Source organism: Falco peregrinus, chromosome 9, assembly GCF_023634155.1.
Source record: "Falco peregrinus isolate bFalPer1 chromosome 9, bFalPer1.pri, whole genome shotgun sequence".
Lineage (NCBI taxonomy): Eukaryota > Metazoa > Chordata > Aves > Falconiformes > Falconidae > Falco > Falco peregrinus.
The window spans coordinates 3,952,672-3,974,272 of NC_073729.1; the positions used below are offsets into that span (position 1 = coordinate 3,952,672).

General features: G+C 41.3%; 2 protein-coding genes across 11 annotated transcripts in view; one reads left to right on the forward strand and one right to left on the reverse strand.

Annotated features, from left to right (window-relative positions):
* Positions 1 to 18,956, reverse strand: part of AP2A2 (adaptor related protein complex 2 subunit alpha 2) — a 46,274-nt gene extending 27,318 nt beyond the window's left edge. For 4 of the 7 annotated variants that reach the window (XM_055814213.1, XM_055814212.1, XM_055814209.1 and 1 more), the window contains exons 1-2: positions 18,772 to 18,955; positions 4,969 to 5,037 (exon numbers count right to left, since the gene is read on the reverse strand). In XM_055814213.1, coding sequence (XP_055670188.1) covers positions 4,969 to 5,037; positions 18,772 to 18,838 — 136 coding nt within the window. In that variant the 5' untranslated portion in view covers positions 18,839 to 18,955. Of the gene's footprint in view, positions 1 to 4,968; positions 5,038 to 18,771 lie in introns of all 7 variants that reach the window. The other 3 variants (XM_055814210.1, XM_055814211.1, XM_055814207.1) reach the window with 1 other exon arrangement.
* Positions 18,957 to 19,178: 222 nt separating this feature from the next.
* The window catches only part of CHID1 (chitinase domain containing 1), a 127,473-nt gene continuing 125,050 nt past the window's right edge, over positions 19,179 to 21,601 (forward strand). The window contains exon 1 of one of the 4 annotated variants that reach the window (XM_055814219.1): positions 19,179 to 19,487. The gene's annotated coding sequence lies outside the window, so the exon portion shown is untranslated. The remainder of the gene's footprint in view (positions 19,488 to 21,601) is intronic. The other 3 variants (XM_027785032.2, XM_027785035.2, XM_027785029.2) reach the window with 3 other exon arrangements.

Sequence of the window (21,601 nt, forward strand, 5' to 3'; positions counted from 1 at the left end):
CCCCTCTACCATTGCAACAGAGAAGTTTTGGTTTTCATTGCACAGAGATCTCTTTCACACAGCCTTCCAAAAAGGAAGAAATAAGGTAAAAATGTGTTATGAGACCCTTTAGTTTCCAGGCAGCACCTTCCATTTCTAATTTGGACCATGAATTAAAAAACAGCACCTGCTTTTGAATCTAATTCAGTACACTTACAAGCCAGCCTGCTGCACAGTTACAGAGCCTGCTACCAACCAGAGAGGATGACAAGTCCTGCCCCCAAGTGAAAATCTCACAGAAGGCCTGACAAACCTAGTCTCACCAGCATTCAGAAGTTCAATTGCCATCTCAAAGACAATACAATCTTAGCTTTTAAAACTGCAGTCATGGCTTATGCAAAACAGAATGAATAACACCCTTAAGTGTGTCTCTGATTCAGTGTGCATCCTTCCTAGGTTGTTGTTCATGCAGTTGACAGCAATCCATTGCTATACTGTATAAGAAAGCCTACAACTAGCTTAGAGGCCAAGAAAAATGAAGTTGCTTTTTACAAATGTATTTATACTTCCAAGACAAATTTCTTTCAGTAAGAGTGACAGTCCAAGCCTTCTAAATGAAAAGCCAAATATTTGTGGCAGATAAATACTAGCTTATGGATTTGTATGGGTTAGTTACCACACTACTACCACCAGAACAGTTTTACTAGAGTAGCCCTACAACTCTGGTGGTATTTGAAGCCTGGTTTTACTTCCAACAATACACTTTGTCAGTGAAGACACTTTATTACTGTATGATTGCCTTCATACATCTCTCAGATGACCAGAGGACACTGTGACTAATCAGACCCACCTTAAATACAAAGACCATGCTTTCACAGCCTGCCAGGAAAGCAGTTTACTGTTACAGTAGCTTCTGTTTAACACAGGTATTTAGAGGCTTATCTTGAACTTCCTGCAAAACGTTACTGTGTAGTTTGGGACAATAGAGAAGACTTGCTCAGATTTGGGAAAACAAATGAGCTGAAGTTAAAAAAAAAGAAAAAAAGAGATTATCAAGTGACACTGGCATGCTTCTACACAAGCCAAAATTAAGATACATTACATGTCTGAAATCTTGTAGCAAACAAGCTCTAATAAATACAAACCCTATTAAGCAATTAGAACAAAACTAAAATCTAATGCCAGATCTGGAAAACAGAACAAGCAGAGAACAAAGTTCCTTCGACCGCACAAACAACTTACAGATTTGCAGGCAGTTTCATTAGTATGCAAATTCTGCTCAGAGAGGTCAAAATGACACAAAAAATAAACCAGATTTTTCCTCACTCATTTACAAAGCAATTACTATTCTGACAGACTTCAGTTTGGCTCAAGCATGGCAACAAAATCAGCTTACAGTCTGAATATGTAAAAATGGAAAAGTGTGGAGAAACGCTGAACTCCTACAGCTTCTGCTTTTTTACACTGGTGTAGTTTCTCTCTACTACACACATCTTATCTCAGTTAATGCAGAAACATTTAAAGCAACCGTCAAGGACACACTGACCTCAGCAACAGAGCTTCCTCATGCTGAAACAGGAGACAAAGTCCCCTTAAGTAAAGGGATTCTAGATTCCTCCTGAGCTTGGAGCACAGAAGCCAGATCAGAACCCAAAGCCATAGCCTTACGTCCCATCAGTTCCAGAAAAGTATGGCTTCTCCAGAGACATACAGCCTCATCCCAGCCTATTAAGTACAAGGGTATTTTAAATAGCAGGTTACCCAAACCTAAGGCAGGTAACAGGCTTGCCAGCTGCTTTCATGATAGAACAAATACTTAGCCTCTGTGTGTAACAGTGTAAGAATGTATCTTGCAAGTTACATAGGGTGGGGGTCTAGGTACTGTGGAAGAGCATAAATATCCAGAGCAAAGAAAGGATACTTGTCATATACCAGTCTCTTATGCTACTCTCAGGCAAGAACATATCTGTGTCAAGAAACAGTACTGTCAGCCTTGCTTCTTAAAGTCAGACCTCACCCTGGTTACAGCAATGCAGCCAGCTCAACACCTGCATCTCCTCCCCAGGTAATTAACCCAGGGCTCCAGTATTCCCCATAATTATTTAGCAAGGGACTCCATCTTAAGTTCATAGGCACACTGTTGTCTTCATCCGTACTATGTAAACACATTTCTAGAAGTCAGAGGTACAGAGGTACAGAAAAAAACTAGGCTAAACTGAATGATCCCCACTAAAACCAAGAATAAAACGCATTATGAGAGTGTGTTTATTTTTATGCAGTCCTTCTGCAAGCAAGAACCATGCAGCACAAAGCCCACACAGAACTTCTGCAGCAGAAAGATAGACAGCTATCACCTCCTCACACTCTCAAGGCCTCAAGCAGTTACACAAGAAGTTGTCCAAACTCAGCTTCTTCCGAATTGTGACATTTATGTCTAGTTTTTGTTCAGGCTACATCAAATTATTCTCTTCAGTTAATTAAGATTTTTTCTCACCTGAAACCCATGCAACTGCAGTAATATACTAGCCATAGAGGATCAGTTCATGGGAAGGTATAGTCATCTTTCATTCAAGCTACTGAAAGAGCACACAGATATCTATTCAAAACTATTTAAACCGTGCTTACAAGATGCTACACAAAGTAGGCATGCTGAACTTACCGCACTAGTTTGCTGAAACCAACTCTGTTCTCTCATCACTGCCTGACTGTTCTACACAGCTCAAGGTCCCTATAATCTTTTCTCCCCTGCATCACAATTAACCAGTTTGCTGTCTACACACTTTTAGCTATTTTTGTACATAAGCCACAAAATACCTTGCAAGTTTTTATGAACTGTGCCATCATCATCTCTAACCTATGATTACTCAGTGATACAGCACAACTACCTCTGTTAACCAGAGAATGGTATTCTCACAGAAGTAATTTCACTTAGAGCTTCATTGCTGCCAAGTTTTCTTGAAGTTAGTAATACAGTGGGCTATACTGTTGCTTTTAGAAAGACATGCACAGGAAAGAACAGTGAAGACTAGCTCTAGCATGTGTTAAGCAGCCTGTTACTAGAGGTGATATTAGCAGCCTTCTAAATACATGTTCATAAGCTCTTCACAGGGCAAGACTCAGGATGACCGATGATGACAAAATATTTAATTCTGTGTCAGCGTTCATTCTGTGATTTATTGCACTTTACTGGTAAGTGCACTCAAAGCATAATCATTATTAGCATGAATTTTAAAGGATGCATTGATTGCTGTGGTACCCAAACAATTCAGATTCACTTCTTTCACACTCTTAAGTTTACAGAAGTATGCAGGTTAACGGGTGTGGATGGACCCAAATGGAGTTTAACTTGTGTTAATTCAAAACACATAAGCCATCATTTTTTCTAGATTGCTTAGCTTTCATACGGAATAGGTTTGAATTTAGTTTCTTCATTTCAGCTCATAGATTAAAGTTTTTCTCATCAGGTGCAAAATCAAGGAGTTGGAGTAGTAAGCAGCAAGTGAGGTACCAACTACTCCTACCTCAAGACTATTACTCAACAGGATTTGACCACAGCCAAACAGCAAGAACGGGACTATATCCCTCCAAGTTAGTACTTCATGAACACCTCTGCAATTCCTTATTGCACTCCTTTACAACAGCATGTTTGACTCTAGCAGTGAAGCAAGAAGGTTTGACAGAACCTCTTTCATGCTTTGTGCACACTGGAACATACAGCTGGCAGTGAGGTTCTACAGCAGTTTCAGTAACTTTCACTTTTTTTATGCCTTTTGAAGTTTTCAGATCTTCACTGCAAACTGGTGACTTCGTCTGAAAAGCTTACAGGTCCATTAATGAAAAACCGATTAGGTTTTACAAACTAAAGCTTGCCCATCAACTAAATCAAGACAAAAAAGGTGGTGTAGCCTGAAGTCAAGCTGCTGAAAGAACTAGATTTCTGTGGTAGTATGACTGCAGGAAGGTTTCCAGCCAGGCATTAACCTCTAGTTGTTCTTCAGGATAGAAGGGCATAAGTGGAGTAACTGTTAATATAGCTACAGGGAAGGTAACATGCTGCTTTCTCAAAACATCTGTTCAGTCTGAAAAATTAAGTAAGAAATTTAGGTGTTCAAATGAATTTCCAGCAACAACTGACAAATAATAATGCTGCTGACAGCAAGTAGTTTTACAAACACAGACCAAGAGAAAACAAGTAGTCTTTGTGGCTATACCTTCCAGATTAATGAACAAACTAGTTGAAAGACAAAGTAACAAGAAACTTTGACTAACTTAAGTGTACAGAAACTTATTAAACAGTTTTTCATCAAACTCAGTCTCTTTAGCTGAAAGATACACTAATTTGCCTAGTATAGATCTTGCTTTTATGTTCAACTGCTTTACTTAAAAGTTACAATTTTATGCTTAAATTTACTAGGCAGTAAGATCTACTTTCATCATACAGTTGGAACTATGAAAAATGGCTGCTACTCTTGTATGCAGGTTGCTGGTAGACCCTTGAACTATGTGTGTGGTAAAGATATTGCTTCATCAGCTACATATTTTCATCTTAATTCTGCTAGAAGACAGCTTAACCCATTACTCTCTAAAGGGGTGGGGAAAGGGGTGGTGCATAAGTTTAAACAGATTCTATTTTACCGGCAATAATTACATCTGCCCGTATCTCTTCAGACTAGTTCACAGCCCTCTGGAAGAAGACAGGCCGAGTAGTCACATAATTAAGAGGCAAAGTATTAGAAATAGTTTGTAAACAGTAGCTCAGTTCTTTGATATAGGAGGTATTTTCCTTCTGTTATGGCCAAGAGCCACAGGACTGGCAGGAAGTTCTGTAGTTAAGAGAACACTTTCAGTAGTTATTCTAACAGCCTGCTCTAGCATTTTGCTTGCATCAGCAGTTGACAAAAAAAGTCTAAGCATGTAAAAACAGAAGAAAAACCCATAGAATGTCATGTTAAGAAAACATGTATAGTTTAGTATGATGAAGTGACTTACCTTTAAATTTTGACCGAATGTTTGCTAGTTCTTTATTTATCCTCTTTATCTCCGCTTCTTTACTTTTGCCTGAAATCAAAAGAACACACATCAGGATACAATGCTTTGGACAGCCCTCTGACATCCTAAGCTTCTTTCCACCCAGCCATGCTGCACAAACATACAAATGTCAGGAGGAATTTTTACTCTCCCTTCCCAGTGTTAGGACTAGTTGAAGGCAAACGTCACAGAGGCAACTTGAGCATCACTTCATAGGGGAATCTGAGAAGCTAAAAGGACCTCCCTGTTTCAAGAAGCTTTGTAGACTTTAGATAGTATCAGTTGTATACAATTAATCTGTGAAGCCTTTACTACTGACTTCCACAACCACTTCAGTTTTTCTATTTCTTAAGCCGGCAAGAGAAACCGAATTCTATTTCCAATTTGATTACTAGGTTGACAGGGCTCAGAAGGAAAACATCTCCTAAGCACAATCTTATAAACAGTTTCTGTTAATCCTCACCTTAAGGACAAGCCTGTTGTGTAAACATCCTTACTGAATGGGTCATTCAGATCAACAACTTTAAAAACATTCTTAACAGACACTGAAGAGGAAAAGCAGTAAACTTATAAGTAGCCACAAGACTCAGAAGACCTCAAACATAAGTACATGCATAACTCCAGACTCTCAATATGCCCCATGAAAGTCACTTAAAAACCAGAAATTTTTAAAGTTCATGTTTTATCAGGTGACTTTATCACCTTTGGCTTCTCAGCACAGTCCATATTTCATATCAACTTTTGAATCCAAGAATAGGTTATTAGGATTCCTAGTGGCTATTCAAGTTAGATATTCAGGGAAATAAGCTCCAGTTTAGATTCTGATAATGCAAAGTTATTCAAGTAATACTTGCACTGTCCAAAGCAGCCTACTGCTCTTCAGCATTTTAGGTTTTGGTGACTGAGATTCTATAGAGGTCTGGGTCCATTAGCTCCTACATGAGTGAGCATGGTAGGGTAGAACATGCAACTTGGGCACTATGTTCAGTTGCCTGAAGCCCGAGGGAAACAAATGAAGTCTGCTTTAGCAATGTGGAACAGGCCATTTAGTTGTGTTGGAAATTGAGACCTGAACCTATGCAAACTTTCAAGCAGCTTCCAAGATACCAACTAGCAGCAGCAGATGACAGGTTCCTTTACTCTTCATCCCATTTATTTGGGTACAAGGTTATGAATATAAGTCTCCTGGTCCTGTTTGAAAATGGTCCAACCTTACAAGTTGCGGGCATCAGATGCCCTGCTTTCACTCCCCACTCCAATCGTAACTACAGCCATGTCAGTGGAAGAAGGGTATGCAACAAGGCTTGAAGAGCAGATTAGGACCAGCATTCCACAGCACCTCCAATCTCACCCCCTTCTTCCACATAAGCAAAGCAACAACTCACAGCATTTAAACATCCTACTACATTTGCATGTCCAAGTCTCCTGTATCACCCAATAACTGTTAATCACCTCTCTACCATTCCAAAGATGATCTGACAGCAGGCCAGATGAAAGGCGATTAACTCACTCAAGGAAACAAGTGCCTTGGGAGAGGGTAATAACCAAGTATTTAAAAAATAAGGGAAGCCCACACCAAATAAGTATTAATCCAATTTTGTAGTTTCTTGATTTAGGCTCAAAAAAAGAAACTGAAGTTGCGTACTTCCAAAACCAACTCTTGCCTAAGATGGAGAAAACTGGTTTATATTAATATGCCTATGATTACGGCCACAAGAGTACAGACACATAGCAAGACTCACAGACTGTACAAATGGAAACAAGTTAGGCCCAAAATAGACACAACTACTTCAGTTTGCCTCGTCACTTTAACAAAACACCTAAAAACTTGCTTAAAATGGAGTCTTTCTGTTCTACAACAATTTTATAAGGCACACTGCCCAAAACACTGAAGTGCTGGGTGCCTTGGTAAGCACTCCACATAGCAAAACAAAACAACCACCAGCCAACTTCTCCCATACCCAACCCCAGAACACTACTTACTTGTACCTATTTGTCCACTTACTGCTTTTAGAAAGTTAAGCATTTTCAGACTCAAGAGTTCACAATACCTGTTCTGAAACATAAGGTGTAGTTGCTATCTGTATGCATCTTGGTTTTCAGATAAAGCAGGAGCTATGCCCACAGTTCTAATTTGACCTAGAAGCTTCAAATGACTTCTAGAATGACAAAACTAGAGATCACAGTATACTTCCCTCCATTTACAAGATGCATTTGTTAGGATCACAACGTTTAACCAGTTTTCACTAATATATCATGCAACACAAGTTTTCTTCTAATTTAACTTGCCAACCTTAAATACGCTGGTTTTAAAGCAGTAACACTATTTACTGTATAAATAAGCAGCAGCTCATACAATCTAAGGCTTAAAGTGTCTTCTACTATAGTTTTTAAATTTGTCTTAATTGGATTAGATTATTTGTCCTTCACACATGGCAGAGATACTAAAATGTTCACGTCTAAGATACTTGCCAGCATTAGAAATTCACTACTAGACTGAAGCAACTCTTTTGCTCCTGGGTCCATACTCTATGAACACAGGGCCACACTAACATATGCCAACAGGGTGCAAGTGTTTCTGTAAATAAAGAACACTCCAATTTGTAAGCCATCACATTAGCACTTTTTAAAGACTTGAAAACACCTCCCTTATTTTCAGCAATTTATCTGCTCCAGATAAGTCTTAATTTCTAGAACTATAAATTTATTTTTCCCTTTTACCAAGTTAAGGGCACATCTCATTAAAACATTACCAATGAGTTGGGAGATTTTAAACTTCATTTAGATTACCTGGGCAGAGAACACTGACCTCAGTCCAGTATACTGCTAACTTGAGTACAACATTTAGCTACTTCAGTTTGAAAGCTAGGTCCTTGCTCTATGTCTTCAGATTCTGTCTATAAGGAAAGCACATTGCAATATTTACTTTGAATTATTATTAAGTGTTTCTCTAACCTCAAGCATGGCAATAATCACTGATGTACGTGCCAGCTTGTTTTTCTTAACCCAGGACAAAAATCAAGGCCATCTTTTTTTTGTTAATCACCAAAACCTCTCAGCAAACCTTTCAAGCAGCATTAACTACCTGTTATGCTCACAGGTTATCAGTTACTGCTAGAAACTGAGTTCTTCGTGTCCTAAGCAAGTTAACAGAGCACTAAGGGAAGCCTGACTAAAATACTCCAGGAATTTGTGAAGTCAGCACCTTTGGCAGAGATGGACTGCAGCCTCAGCAACAGAAAAATCAAAATCCCACCCCCTGCACACACAGCTATAGTAGTGAGTTGACAGGAACATCCACATTAAACAGGAAGCTCACATCTGAAGGTTTGTTCTCTCAAAGTTAAAAACTTGCATAGCATATGAACAAAATCCTGTTTTGAATAATTCTTTCAGGCAGTTCTATTTTGAATACAGTACATAGTCTCATCTAGACCCTCATAGAGCACATATAAAACAGCAACTAGCTGGTGATAAAAAGTTTTCACTCCACTCATTGGAAATCATGTTGAAATTGAATTGAAATCAAGTGACAAGACAAGAGGAAACAGCCTCAAGTTGTGCCAGGGGAGGTTTAGATTGCATTTTAGGCAAAATTTCCTCTCTAAAAGGGTGGTCAAGCATCAGAACAGGCTGCCCGGGCAGGTGGTGGAATCACCATCCCTGGAGGTATTTAAAAAAACGCACAGATGCAATGCTTAGCAACATGGTTTAGTGATGGACTCAGGAGCCCTGGGTTAATGGTTAGACTTGATCTCAAGGGTCTTTCCCAACCTAAACGATTCTACAACAATCATTAAGTCTTAAGTTGTCTCCTTATTATTGATTACAATTTCAGGTACATATACACTGTAGTTTTAGGGACCAGCACCAGCATATTGGTGTTAAATGTCACTGAGGACAGTCACATAACAATGCTTAGGATAAATCACGAGTTAAAACCAGGCTGAAGCACCTAAAAATATATTTTCTGAGCTCCAGTAGTTATACCACACACCTTATTCAAACTTAATTTATTGTTTACACTAGGGGATGACAAAACAAAGCAAAACCTCACAGCAACAGGTGGCTTCAGTTTGTTCCACATACAGTGAAAAAGTATCAAAACCCACAGAGCATTTTTTAGCTGCACTTCTGTTCCACTAAGCTGGGGATGGGGGCTATTAAAGAAAATTTGTTTGATTAACATCACATTACTCAGCCATCATAACAGTTACTGAGGAAATTCCACATACGTTTGAGTTTTACCATCACTAGAGTCACTTAAGTAATCTTAAGGATGGTTAAAAAGGTAAGAGCACTACTGATGACAGTCAAAGAAGTGCTGTGCTGCAGAACTAGAGGCTTACATTTCAAAGCTTACAGAGGCAACTGCTCCACCTCACTTCCAGGCTGTTACACAGCTCCTGGTTTCAAGAAATCACCAGAGCTGTATTCCAACAAAATGTGCTGCAGCCAAGCCATTCAACTTTGAGAGGCTTAATAAAAAGTTATGTCATGTATATAAACAGATGGGTAGGACAGTATTTAAGCCTGAGCACAGTAAGATTATGGTCCACATCAGCTACCACATCCTCACTTTCACTTATTCAGGCTTTTTCTAGTTTAGCAAGATTATGATTAAATATCCATAACAAGTTTTTAATAGAGGTTACTGCAAGCCAGTAAATTTTGGCTGGCTATTTTGCCAATAAGAGCCCTAGTATGTGACTGCTGTTAGTCTTCTCCAAGACTAGTACCCGAGCAAACAGATACCCAGCCACAACATCCTCCAAGGTGCTTATGAGCGATTACTTATCTGGCAACTTGCCACACTTCAGACTCCACTGTCCTGCCTACTGCCTTCATTAGGCAAGGTAAATTTAGTCTGCAGTGCACTATTATCTTTAATTACCATCTTGTTTAACAAAGATAGACTAGGGAACATCCAAAGTCACCCAGCTCTTCAGAGAGCCAATTATTATTCTTAACTCTCCTAGTAATCCAGGCTACAGCCACAGCTTGAGTACTACCTGAATAACACCTCCGTATCTCAGTGTGGAGTTTTGCATTACAGTCTACAGAAGAATGGTATGACACAAGTTACAGGAAAGGGATCTGTTGATTCTGTTCATTTGAAGAGAACATTTAAGATACTTATTACTAAACAAGTCTACACATCTATTTCCCAAATGAACAGAGAAGCAAGCACTCTTCTACACAAGTGCCTACACAAATGCAGAGCAGATTTCTGCAGGCAAGCTCGAGAGACAGGTGCATTGGCAACATTTAAAGCAAAAAAATATAATTGCTTCACAGAAGTTTAGGTGTTTCCCATACTCATCTGGCTCCAATCTGCTTATGACCAGCAGCCAGTGTAATTGAGCCCACCCAATAATTCAGTTTTTTTTGAATTTGACTGCTGTTAGTCTTCTCCAAGAAGAGTACCTGAGCAAACAGATATCCAGCCACAACATCCCACAACGTGCATAGCACAGGTCAGAACTGTAACACTGTGTTACCTCAGCCTTACTTGCCCCATGGCCATCTGACAATCCTACGATTATACATGTGCCATTATTAGCATGAAGAACTATAAACTATGTTGGGTAGGGGACTACTAGCATAAGAAAAAGCCCGCCAGCACTCTGTCATGCTTCTTGAAGGCTAGTAGTAGTGTCGGTTACTATCTGTGGCACTACCATTTGTCTAACAGAACATGCCTGTCTGTCCACATTCAATTATCAAACAGGCCCTGAAGACAGGACAACTTAGTTTTCTGTTCAGGAGAGCTGCCAAATACTGCCAAGGCTGAGAGGAGCAGCTTCTCCCCTGAACTCTGTAGTGGCTAAGAATATCTACTTGGGAAGAACACTGTTCTTACACAAAAGATAAATTCTCAGTTTTAAAGATGTTTTAGATGTTTACCTCGAAAGCTGTGAATCATTGTTTTCCAAACATAAGAATTTTTCCATTTTGTTATGTTTTTGTTAGTCTCTACATCGGGAGCATCTAAGCTGATTGCTGAGTTAGGTGGGACAGACATCACAGTCAAACTGCTACTAGCTTCCCTTCAGTAAAGTATGTTGATATAGTTTCATAATCAGTTTGATTCAAGGCTATACTTCTTAACAGACAACTCCAGATTGTTTCTTAGCACTGCTCTACTCCTGGCATACACATTCCTGTTACTACATTGTACCACTGCAGGTCAGTTAGGGAGCCAAACAGACAAAACCAAATTGGTTTATTTAATATCCAAAGTGTAAGATAGCAGCTTTACTACAAGTGATGATGCCAACAGAAGACAGAAGAATAATGACCAAGTAGAGAGCAAGTTCACCACATTCACCATCCACACACACTTTAGTTGGTATAAAGCAATCAAAATTACCCACTTGCCTTTCCTATTGCTAGAACTGCTTACAAGCATGACACTAAGACTACACTGCATTCTTAAACCCTACTGTCAGGGGACAGAGAAAAACCAGTTGAAAGAGGAGGCCTGAATCAAAACAAACACTAGCACTTCTACCGTAAAAAAAGTGCAAATACTTATGAGAAAATATTCACGTAGGAGTGATCAGTGCATCTGTTCTTGCTTTTGTGAAACAGTTTTCATATCTCATATCAGCAAATTAAGCCACTACTTTTACCTGCCAGCTGGTCAGATATTCATGTTACAGCTCTGGAGTACAGACTAGCCATTTGCTGTGCAGATCATTGAATTCATGAAGTAAAACACCAGATCCACCCTCTACCCCTCCCTAATGTCTCAGCTGGTTATTATTTAGCACAGCAGGGAAGAAGGACAAAAAAGGAGGCAGGGTACAGAGCAACACATTACGGTGGTTTGTTTGGTGTATGCCCGCCCTCACATTATGTGAGTTTGTGAGAATTCCTTTATTTGGCTGAACTATCTAGAGTACTACAATAGAGATGCAAGTTCCAGGTCCACCTGAGCATGTCTGAAGGAGGATGCTGGTGCTATTGCCTACAAACTCACTGCGCAACTAATCCAAAGAGACTACTATAAAATGCTATACCTTCACAAGGTGTTAGCACGGCTTCAGTTTTGTTCAGAAACTGACCGGTTGAAGGCTGAAGAACAAGAAGCCTTCTGCTAATGACGTATCAACATCCTTTTATGTACAAAACCATATGTGCATGCTGTCCTTTTGCAAGATGTTTTTGATCAGAGGAAAGAAACACCTGTGTCATGTTGAAGATCATGAATGCCACAAAGGCAGTTGAACATTGTTGTGCCTTGGGACATCTTGTTGTGATTAGGTATGCATTACTACAAAGAAATCAGTGACCTACTGATCACATTTAAGAACTCTGTAGAGTTCACGTTCTAATATTCTGCACAGTAAGTGAACAGAACTGACTTCTTCTTGCAGTACGCTGCTAGAAATTTGCCTCTGTAACACTTCCCATGAAACAGCAGGGAGACGCAAGCTTTAATGTAATCCAGTAATCCAATAACTGTCCTTATAAGAGAAGGGAAATAAATGTAAAAGAGCACACAACAGCTTCCAAAGCCTATCACAATTCAGATACTCTAATTGCAGTAATTACATATAAAAAATTACATTACATAATAAAATACAAGGGTAATAATTTTAGGTGCCTACCATGGATGCTTTTTTCTAACTAGGCGCCACAAATTAAGAAAAACACTACAGCTCAAACAGAGAGTTTGAGGAGTAACTAGGTAATAGGGTCTAGCTTTCCCCAAATTAACTGAAAAGCTTGGTGGAAACTCATATCCAAGTGACTTTATGCCATATAAAACATCCATTTGGCAGTTTAGTTGACAAAACAACATCAACTCCTACCAAAGGAGAAGCTTTACGCTAAAAAGATATGCAAAACCAGAAGTGCAAGGTTAGGCTACTTCATAAAGCAGCTCTTCTTCCTTCCTTGACTGAGCAGCATTAAAGTAGTCATTTCCTTGAGCAGTATAGCTTAAGGTTGTATTAACACCAGTTTAGTACAAGGCACTGTGGATTCTCTTCAACATTAGTTCACGTTCAGATAATAGAAGAACAGTTTTGAGACTTAACCAAACTCTCCTAGTTTAACTATCACTTCAAAACTACTGTTTCAGGGGCCTTAAAAAAAAATCCTGTATGAGCTTGTTAACTGATGCAAGTATGTAATAGTCTCTGCAACAGCCCTTAACTTCCTCTTACCAGTCCTGATGGGCAGCCTTTATCCACAGGATTTCTAACTCAGCAGATGTTATGTCTTCCAATATCTCTAATGGAGAGGTTGATGTCATATGGAAGACTCTAGCTCTTTACTATCTCTCATCTATTAATTATCATCTTCACCTACTCTCCTCAGCTAAATATGCACAAATTCAGTAAGTGTAAAAAAACCCAAACAAATAATAATAAAAAGCCGCCACCAAAACCTCCAAAAACCCAGCCCCTCAGAGTTCCATGAAATGACCTTAAGAAAGTCAAGACAGAAGTCATGGTAGAACAGTAGCTTCATTTTACACATTCTCCTCAGATTAATCTCATGCTAATTGTGTTTTCCTTAAATCTCTCTCCTGCAAATAGTAGCAAGTGATGCAAGACTTAGTACTTATTATAGCTCTAAGCAGCAGACTCTTAGGGCTTTTTCAGGCCAGAAACTGCCCATATTAGATGAGTGGCCATAGCCTTGCAAGGGAAATAGGAAAGCAAATCAGGATGCTTTGCCTTCAAGTTTCTTTGAAGAGATAAGTAGCCTAACAATACAAATAAAAGTCATTGGTTGTCTACAGAAATAACGCAAGTCCTACTTCAAAACTATATCCAATGCCAATAAGAACCTACACCTCAGAGGAGCAATGTAGTAAGTTTAGCTTACACTCTGAAAGCCACGTTACTGACATATAGTACTAGAACAAACTGTTTATGCCCAACTCACCCTATGTGAAGTTTGTTTTACTGTGTGCCTGTTCTCACAGAGAAAAAAATAACCCTATACATACCCATGTGGTCATTTAATTCATACACATGCCCCTCCCACATACACAGGTAACGCACTCCATTACCTACCATACAGTCAAACGGGTGATCATCATAGGATTAATTTCATGAACCAGCCTTTTTTTAATCCCCACTTGCTTATCCGTAAGCTGATGCACCAGTCCCAATGCAGTGAAGCAAAGCTACTGAAGTCAGACTTCAAAAGGCTTCAGCCTCTGGACACTCTCCGCGTCCAGTACAAGGAAAAATTAATGCGGTAAGTTCTAGGAGAAGAGACAGACCTTTATTTAATACATCTGTTTGGTTTTATGTAAGGAAAAAATATAGCCTGCGGAAAAAGGAACAGTATCTTGGAACAGAACTTACACAGAAACATTTGGAGATCAACCTAAAGGAAATCTTCCTCCCTCTATCCAACTTTTAAGGTGACACTGAAAAGGTAAGACAGTTACCTAAAGTAGCAAGTAAACAAAGAACTGTCTTGTCCTCTAAGCGCCTATGGCAAAAGCAGCTTTTGCCTCTGTGTAGACACATTTCATCAGCCCAAGGGTAAACAACTTCCCGATTTTACAGTGGAGGGGGTGACCAGTAGTATACTTAATACTGTAATAGAAACTATTTCTACACCACCACCTCCAAAAGAAGGAGAAAAGCAAGCTCACCTAGTTTTCAGGTTGAATAGCAGATAATACTGTTGTTGCAACAGAATTGGTTGAGTGACAAATGACTTTGAAATACTTCATCACCAGATAAGCATAAAGCTATTCTCAAAAAAATGAAAACAGATCCCTGATGATACATCTGTCAGCCGAGACAGCTGGAGAGCTTATAAAGCACCATCTTGCATAAGCCAAATCACTTCAGCAGCTCTGCAGCACATACACAAAAAACAATTTAACATACTATTTAAGAATAAGTACTGTACTTCTTGCAGGAGTCCATATGCTTATAACATATGCAGAATCTTGTTGGGGCTTAGTTCACGAGGCACTTCAAGCAGTGACAAGGACTCTTCCCGACCTGAACTCCTGAGTGGCACTTCACCAAGCCACAAGATTCAGAGCTTTCCAGCTTCACCACCACCAATTATTTCACAGTATAGTCACACCTTACTATTTTCTCAGCAGGTCACCTTAAGTGCTAATTAACTAGGCTATCTTAACCAAGTACTTCAGCTTTCAATTTGTAGTTTTCTTGTCTCTTCTCTGGTGTCCACAAAAGATAAGCTAAACAAAATAGCAGAGCAAATAGCCTTTTATGTTATAAACAATCCAACTGAGAAAGTTTCTAGAAAAGTCCATATATCTACTGGCAAGTTGTCAGGCATTTAAAAAGGCTATTTTCTTTAAAACCTTCCCTGCCCCCACCATCTGCACTAGGACCTCTGTATGCAAAATACAGAGCCTACAACAAGAAGCTGCCCTGAAACAAAGTTCTGCAGAGCTATCAGGAGCTGCAGGATAATTAATTTTCTTATACCATTGGATTTTGAAAATTGACTTGATACTTGTATGAATAAAGAACATTTTGCTTTGAAAAAGTTACTCTAAAATATTAGTTTCACAGCAACTACAGCAAAGTCAAAGCATCAAGAACACACTACAAGCAGCATGTTGACTTTTTTTATGAAAAGCTTTGGAGCCTTTTGAGATATTGTCGTATTTTAAGTGAACTTTTAAAAGTTGGCTAGAAAGTAATTCTTACATTCAAAGTCATATGTGGCATAAAAGCATTTAACACACAGATCAAGTTAAATAGATAACCCAAGTGCCGAAAATATGCCTGACAATTGACAAGCATCCTTTTAACTATTTAAGACAGACTGGCAATGTGAGCTGTTCATCCATTCACTCATAATCAATTAGAATTGTAAGCAATGAAAATTGCTATCAATAAGACTTTAAGACTGTAATGGACTGGTAAAAACAGATAGGCAAGACAAGCATCAATCCCAAATCAGTAATATAATGAACTTGTACGAGAAGGATGCATTATTTAGTGCTGCAGATGTTGTAGGTACAACCATCCAAGAAATGAGACTTGATGTAAAAAGATTAGGCATTTCCAAAGGTAGATAGTCTAAATTTACGTAAGTATCCCCTTAAAGTTTAGGTTATTACTTTGAAATTACATGCTGTGCATCCACCTAGGCACAGTTTGCACACAACTGCATTTTCATTCTTCAATACCTGTAACGCAGATTCCTTATCTGTGCAAAGTCTTTCAGAAGAAAGACCATACACCATGTTTCAACAGTATTCATAATCTGGAAGACCTCTAGGCAAACTAGAAGTGTCAGGCCCTTATGGTAGTATTACAAAGGGATAAACAAGTCCAACAGCCAAAATTAAGACTGAAATTCAGAATGCCAGCAGGCAATTTGTACATCAGTGTAACTGTCAGATATTTACTCCAACTTTAAAGCTAGAAACAGAGGTTGAGCTGCACTTGGTGCCTAGCTTCCCTCCCATCTTGGAACAAGAACATTTTCTTAAGATTTGCAAGTCAAGAGATTCTGTTAACCTAAAGAACTGTTACTTTTTGTTCTTGACAAATATCTAGCTCCCTGATCTGAAGAGTGAAAGATGGAATTTAAGCCAACACCAGTGCCTGCAAAACACAGAATTCTCTAGAGAGTGCTCTGAAGTATTTTTGGGAATCTTAGTCAGCACACACCAGCCCACGGTTAGCTGGCAACATTCAGAGCTCACTTAAAGGAAAATAAGATTCAAATGCCATTAGGCAAGTATTTGGAACCTACACAGGTCACCTACTAATGGGAGCTATCTGCTCTTTCGGAGCTATTTGGAAGATGTAGTTCATACTGAAGAAGATGAGAGAAATACAAAAGTAATTATAGCTCCTAGATACCTGCGTGGACAGGGACAAAACATTTGAGAAACACCAGGATTTTTTTAAACAGTGAAAGTGTTAATATTTGTTTCACAAGCAAGTTACATCTTTGTTACTCTTGCAAACCCTGGGAGCTGAGAGGTTTGTTGTCCAGTCTGGACAGAGAGGTGGTTGTTCCATCAGACTTCCCACGCTGCCTACACACTGGCAAGCTTGTGGGGAAATCAGTTAATTTGTTCTATCCTACTACCTTAACTCCTGTTATTCCACCTCTCTACACACAGGTTTGGAACCTACGAGCTTGAATGTTTCTCTTGTATTCCCTTCTACTAAATTCCACTGAAAACAAGAGTGGACAGATGTGTTAACCAACTGCAAGACTTACGACAATGAAGAATAAAACCATATTACTTATAGCTAAATGAATGAGAACAATCATTAAAAAAATAGTGGGTAGATACAACAGCACATCTTAAATGTTACGACAGCAGGTGAAGCTACGTTACGTGTGCATTTTGCATAGAATACCAGGACACTGGAAAATTTTCAGTACACAGCTGGGTCAACCACACAAAGCACAAAAGCATTCATGTAACCTTGAACCAATCAATACAAAACACATCTTGTAAGCCTTCTCCTACACATACACGAGTGAAGTCTCAAGAAACATAAGGACCTGCAACTCTTGTGGAAAAAAAAAAAAGTGAGACAGCTTCTGCTGTAAGGATGCTAAACCACCTTGAATTTTACATATGAAGACCCTGTTTACATAGTTAGAAGTCCAAATCACCTGAATTTAGTTTAAGTGTTTTTAAACAGTCTCATTTTATCAATACAAAGAGCTGATGAGAAAATTGTATTAGAAGTCATCAATGTGAAGATTTTTCCAAGCTGGTGTGGTTATCCCAACATAAGCCTAGTTAGGTCATCATGATTTGCCAAAAAAAAAAAAAAAATCCACTTCTACCTCAGAGAGGAAACCTTACTGCCATTGCTTTTAAAGTAGCCTCAAGTAATCCAGAGAGGTACACGCAGGTGGACAAAATAGAGCTGTTTCATCACACCAACCACAGTGACCTTAGCCCTTCCCCAGGCAATTCCTGCCACATCATACTTAGATTTCTAACTCAGATTAATATTAAACTACTATCACATGCAGTTTTCAGTCAAAAAGAAAAACTGAGCACTGAAGTGTGCCCCCAGACACACATCTTCCCCGCCCCCCCAGCAGCAGCAATTTGTACCCCTCCCCCCGTGCTGCACAGACGTGCTACCTGCTCTCCCCTCAGGTGAGCACCCACTCGCACCCCTCCCCATCCCATTTTTAATTGCACAGATCCCAAGAGTTGAATTCTGTCAGAGCAGGATTTTCAAGCCAGTGTAAGCGCAGCCTAGCCATCCGCAGGGAAGGCCCCGCTCGCAGGCACCCTTACAGAGGCCTGCTTTCCATCAGTGACGTCTGGCACAGAAAGAAGCTTACAGATTTGGAAGGGGACCAGAGACGATCCCCCCGGCCCACCACAAACCCACCCGCGCCCGGACACCCGCCAGCTTCGCTTCAGCGCCTCATAAACAAGGACGATGGCGGGCAGCAGCCCCCGGCACCCCCGCTCGGCCACCACACCCAGCGCCCCTCCGCAGCGGGGGCGGGGGGAAAGGGGGGGCTGCAAATACCCCGACCAACCCCCCAAACCGCACAAATCAACCCAAACCCACAGCAAAAAAGCGTTAAGCTGCCCCCCCCGCTCGCTCGCCCGCCCCCCCGCCGCCCCCCAGGGCGCGTCGCCATTTCGTGAGGCGGGAGCGCTCCGAGCAGCCCGCTGCAGGGACAGGGAGAAGAAGAGAGCGCTGGGGAGGGGATGGAGGGAAAAAAGCCCCCGAACCCGCGGGGCAACGGGCGGCCAGGCCCAGGCCGCAGCCCCACCGCGCCTCAGCCGCCACTCACAGTTCCGGATATCGGAGATGAAGACCGCCAGACCCCGCATCCCATCGCCCTTCGACACGGCAGGCATGGTGGCGCGCAATCCGCCCAGCCACACACCAAAGCACCGCAACTACCCCCACCGCCGCCCGCTCTCCCCGCGGGGCTCTTCAGGCCGCTGCCACCGCCGCCGCCTCTGCAGCGCGCAGGCGCCGGGGCGGCTCCGCGCCCCCGCGGGCGGCCGCGCGCGCGCGGCTCTGGCGCCACCTGCCGCGCGGAGGCGGGAGCGCCGCGGCCCGCGCCGGGCCTCCCCTCCGCCGCTGGGGCGGGCAAGGGCCGCGGCCTCGCCCCCGGCTGCCCTGCGGTGCCGCGGGAGCCCGGGCAATCCTCCGCTCCGGGGGGGTGGCAGCTTGGGCCCCCAGGTCGGTGGTGCCGCTGCTGGGACGCCATTAGCAGGCACCGCCGCCAGGGCAAACGGGCCCAGGCCGACGTGAGGGGCTGCCGGCGGGCGGCCCTGCCCCGTGAGGGGCTGGCAGGGCTGCTTCAGGCGCTGGATCCGCGGTGAACCCACTGCGTGCTCCCTGCTCAGGAACGGCCCGATCTCCTACTCTCCCTGAACGCTAATGATCGAGAAGTTTTATGACTTACGAAGGAGAAACATCAGGCTTTGCAGGTGCCTCAAAGGATGTACCTTCTGAGGGAGAAGGAGACGACGGGCGGCAGATCAGGAGACAAGATCAGTAAGCTTTGAGTAGGATTTTATTTCTAATCTACTCTAGGATCTTATTTCTAAACTGTGGAGAGCGGGGTACAGATTCTATGGTACAGGTACATAAGATCATGCTTTCCCCAGGGCGGACTGATGGAGCCCATGCCTCAGTCCTCCAGTTCAAAAGGGGCCCCAAAACAGGCCACGGGATCTACTTCACATACCCTGCATAGTCAGTCTGAACATTTGCAAGCCCAAGAGCCACTATACACAGAGCCACCCTTTGTCACATGCCCCTTGTGAGCCTGTCCTCAGCTGGGTGAGGCAGTTGCTCTGCATTACATGTGGCGCCTCACGTGTGTGCAAACCCAGGGCTATGTGTTTCTCATGAAGGCTGCAGATCTGCAGAGCAACACAGTCCCATGCCATATCCACTCCTGAGACTGAAAACATTTCAAGGTTAAACTGCCTTAAACATGCCAAAGAGGTAGGACTGCGCAGAGCATTTAATCTCATCAGCTGAAATGGTGTCAAAACTGGCCTAGTCTGCCTAACTAAAAGTATGTTGACAGTTTCAGTCATAACACAAGCGATTGGTATACTTAGTGGATTATAATGACTTGTAGAAAGATGGGGTTTGGGGTAATGGAGATCAATCAGTCACTTCATCTGTTTTCCTGTATACTTGAAGTCATTTCATTTCACCTGTTTGGTTTTGTTGGTGGTGGTTTTCCCACCCCCACCCCCACCTCCCCCCGCCCCCAAACTTACCCCAGTATCTAGCTTTTAGCTCAAGCCTATCTTCCAGAAAGGCACTTAGTCTTGATTTGATGCCATCAAATTTACTGTTCTCCTGGGCAGTTTGTTCCCATGGTTAATTCTACTCATTTAGAGCTTGTATCTTACTTAAATTTATCAAGCTCCAGTGCCTTGAAGTTAATATTACATTTTTCTTTCATAGATAAAGAACTCTCTGATAATGGCCATATGCCTCAGTTAGGTCACCTCTCAAATATGTTCTGCATGTTTTCAGCATATACTGTTACATGAGTGCTTTTTAGTTGTGTAAGTATCTATTAGAAAGACAAGATGACAGTATGGGCTGGTCATGCATCTGTTTCTTCCTGGATCCATTTTGTACACCAAGTGCAACTACAGGCAGTCACACACAACTAGTCTTATATTCAGCTCAAATTCTCTGCGTCTGTAGGCTTACAAGAAGAAAATTCTCCCTTTTCATAGCTTTGCAGACAGATTTTGATGCTTAACAATAATTTCCATCTACCTTTGAAGCTGAAAACTTATGATGTCGCTGAGTAGGAGTTTCTGTTTCAGAAAAAAAATACCTTTTTTGAGCTAGCCGAAATGTTGAGCTTATTTCTACTTTCATGAGCACAGTGACACCTAAAGGCTAAGTCTTTCAGTCCTGTCTGGCGGTATTCCAGTCAATACTGCAAGTCATGCAGGTACACACTACCTTTGAAGTGGTGGCTTAAATACTGCTAACAGAATAGCTGTGGTAATATAAAGCTAAGCATGGGCTGCAAATTCTGCTTGAGAACTGGAGTAAATATTCAAGTAGTTAACCCATGTGGCACTCTCTAGTTTTGTAACTATACTGCTAAATATTTCATTGGAAGTGGCTCAGTTTGCAGTACACATACCCCAGTTATTTTATGTCATCCTCCTTTGACTGAGTTTTTTTGAGGCTTTACTATATTCATCTTTGCTCCCTGTCTTCTTTTTGCCTCAACAAAGGCTTATGTCAATTATGGTGAATGTGTAAGTATATACCTGCCTTTACTGCCTCATAATTTAGAATTTATTAGCCCACTTCAGGCAGTTTGGTAGGGAGAAGATACAAATTTTACGTGAATAGTTAGCTGGATGAAAGAGAGACTGTAATGGTATCTAGATGCACCCTATCTGAAAGAAACATTGTAATGTGAGCTCAGCTGTTACTATACAGCACAGAGTTCATGCCAGGCACAGCCCTTTACAAATGCACTGAGTTAATAAATCTGGAAAATGTTCTGGTTTGAGCTTAAAATCTATAAAACACCAGTCTGTGAAAGAGCAGACTTCATTAGGTCCATCCATCCGAAGATACTGAGATTTGTAAAGTGATTGCTAATTACTGTAAGA